This window comes from Pocillopora damicornis, chromosome 11, assembly GCF_964200805.1.
Source record: "Pocillopora damicornis chromosome 11, jaPocDami1.2, whole genome shotgun sequence".
NCBI lineage: Eukaryota > Metazoa > Cnidaria > Anthozoa > Scleractinia > Pocilloporidae > Pocillopora > Pocillopora damicornis.
This window is the reverse complement of record NC_142680.1, coordinates 13,500,729-13,503,228: the sequence shown is the minus strand read 5'-3', so window position 1 is coordinate 13,503,228 and position 2,500 is coordinate 13,500,729. Positions and strand designations below refer to the sequence as shown.

General features: G+C 42.3%; 1 protein-coding gene across 1 annotated transcript in view; it reads right to left on the bottom strand.

Annotated features, from left to right (window-relative positions):
- Positions 1-488: 488 nt before the first annotated feature.
- Positions 489-2,500, bottom strand: part of LOC149037657 (uncharacterized) — a 3,226-nt gene continuing 1,214 nt past the window's right edge. The window contains exon 2 of the mRNA XM_089187891.1: positions 489-2,500. This exon is cut by the window's right edge and continues 736 nt beyond it. Within this exon, the coding sequence (XP_089044017.1) occupies positions 761-2,500 (1,740 nt within the window). The 3' untranslated portion in view covers positions 489-760.

The window sequence follows — 2,500 nt, the reverse complement described above, 5'->3', positions numbered from 1 at the left end:
GTATTGTGTTTAGCTGAAAAACCCTTTCTAGGGAGCATCAATAAAAGTATGTATGTATGTATGTATGTATGTGTGTGTGTGTGTGTGTGTGTCTGTGTGTATGTGTGTATGTGTGTATGTGTGTGTGTGTGTGTGTCTGTGTGTATGTGTGTATGTGTGTATGTGTGTATGTGTGTGTGTGTGTGTGTGTCTGTGTGTGTGTCTGTGTGTCTGTGTGTCTGTGTGTCTGTGTGTCTGTGTGTCTGTGTGTCTGTGTGTCTGTGTGTCTGTGTGTCTGTGTGTCTGTGTGTATGTGTGTATGTGTGTATGTGTGTATGTGTGTATGTATGTATGTATGTATGTATGTATTAAAATAAAATTTCTTTCCCGGTTATTAAAATAGGTTCACGCTCTCAGAATTTGTTATTATTATGAAAATAATTGAGGTAGCCGGAGAGTGTCTGACACATGATCCCAATTCTGTTATTTCTTTGGTACAATTTTTTGACTCCGATTTATAGTTAGTCGGAGACACGGTGGCCTAGTGGTTAGCGCGCTGGACTCCGGATCCAGAGGTCCGGGTTCGAGCCCTGGCCAGGTCATTGTGTTGTGTTCTTGGGCAAGACACTTTACTCCATAGTGCTTCTCTCCACCCAGGAGTATAAATGGGTACCAGCAAACTGTCAGGGAAACCTGACAATAGTTGCTTCATGCTACGGAAACTGGGATAAGCTCTGGCAGTCATGGGCCACTAGGCTTGTAAGACTAAGCCACGACCAAGTTAAGACAAGTACTTCAAACACTCTCTAGTAGGCTTTCCCTCCGCAACAGACTTCTTGATCTCATCCATGAATTTATGACCACAAAAGAAACATTTGTCGTCGTGTTCACCTTTGGAAAACCCACAGGAGCAAAAGTGTTGTGCATCTGTGGTAATGCGATTGGGGATGAGGCTGTCTCTTGATTGATGATATGTCAAGAGAGATGGCTGGCGGAGAGGGAGCCAAAGTTTACTGATGTAATCATGCCTGAATACCTGATTCCAGCGGTCTTTATAAAGGCTGTTTCTTGCATAGCTGGCAATTTGAACATGCTTGGCTTCCCTCCCTTGCATGGTGTTCACTCCTAATCCAGTTTCATATTTCTCAAATACCCACTGGGTGTGAACTGGGACCAAATGTCCAATGCTCCAAACTGTCCCTGATACAGTGCCTGTGAAGAGTGTGACTGCTGTGAAGTAATCCCGAGCTAAGACCTTGAGTTCATCAATGGCTGGCTGAGTAATGTGGTACATTGAAAAAATGGAGGCACAATCTCTGAGCTTCATTGCAATGAAAACAATGAACAAAAGTTTCATAAGCAATTTGGGATCATCTGAATCCCCCCTGATGGCATTCACAAGGTACATAAACCCATGCAAAATAAGTCTTGAGTCCTTTCCAGTCAGTCTGTAAGAAAAGTCTTTGTCCTTAGACCTATCTTCCAGCATCCACTTTCCTAGCTGCTTTTTCAAACGTCCAGCTTTTACATCACACTCTAGTGCCTTCATGTACCTTGACATTGCACATGCTGGGGATAGGTCTGATAGGCTGGAGATCTTCTGTGGGAGGTTACTTGAAGAAATTGCTAGGTTTAATAGCATTGTGTGTAAATGCTGTACCCCATTGTTTTTAAGGTGAAGGGGCTCTACAACCTCTTTATCACACAACTTTCCAATCAGTGGCTGAAATTCCTGCCTTGATTTATTACTGGCAATAAATTTGGTGATTTTTGTTCTTTTTGTTGAGGCTGCAAGGCTGGAGGGAAGCTTTGCCTTAAAACTTTCTACCTGTTTGGCAATGTTTAATCTATCTTTGTATGGCCATGGTTTCCACTTGCAATCATTCATTAGCCCAAATTTTCCATTCAGTGTAACACAGTCCTCTTTTGATACATTTGCAAAGCTGGAAAAATAAGTGGCAGCATTGTTAAGTTCCCCATTAAGGAAAGCCAGAAATTTCATGTCTGAGGGAACCAGTTCAAAAGTGAAGGTTACTTGCTTCTCTGACACTGTATATGTTTTCTTCTCAATTGCTTCAATCTTGGAGGTTAATTGCAGAGTAAATTGCTCTACACATGGGTGGTCTTCTTTGCAGTTGGCACCAAATAAAAGAAAATTGTCATTTGGGCTAGCCACTCTTGGCCCAACATTTAAGAAACTCACCAACCAGGACATTGACTCATCCCACTTCCCAAAGGGTGCTCCATCCCCCCCAATTGCCACTTTAAAGGATCCTTCTTTGTGACCAAACCAATTAAGTTTGTCATTGTCCTTTCTAAATTCATTTGTTTCAAAGTAAAATTGACTAAGCATAATTAGCATTGTCTCTAAGTCTCTGTAGACCCCATCAACTCGTTGATCCCTGGGTAAGGTAGTGCACAGTGTTTCTCTCACTGACAAGGTCTCTCCAACATTGATTTCTTCAATTTTGTGCATGAGAGCACTGTAAGCAAGTGGCCTTGGAATGGGAACTCCAAAGCC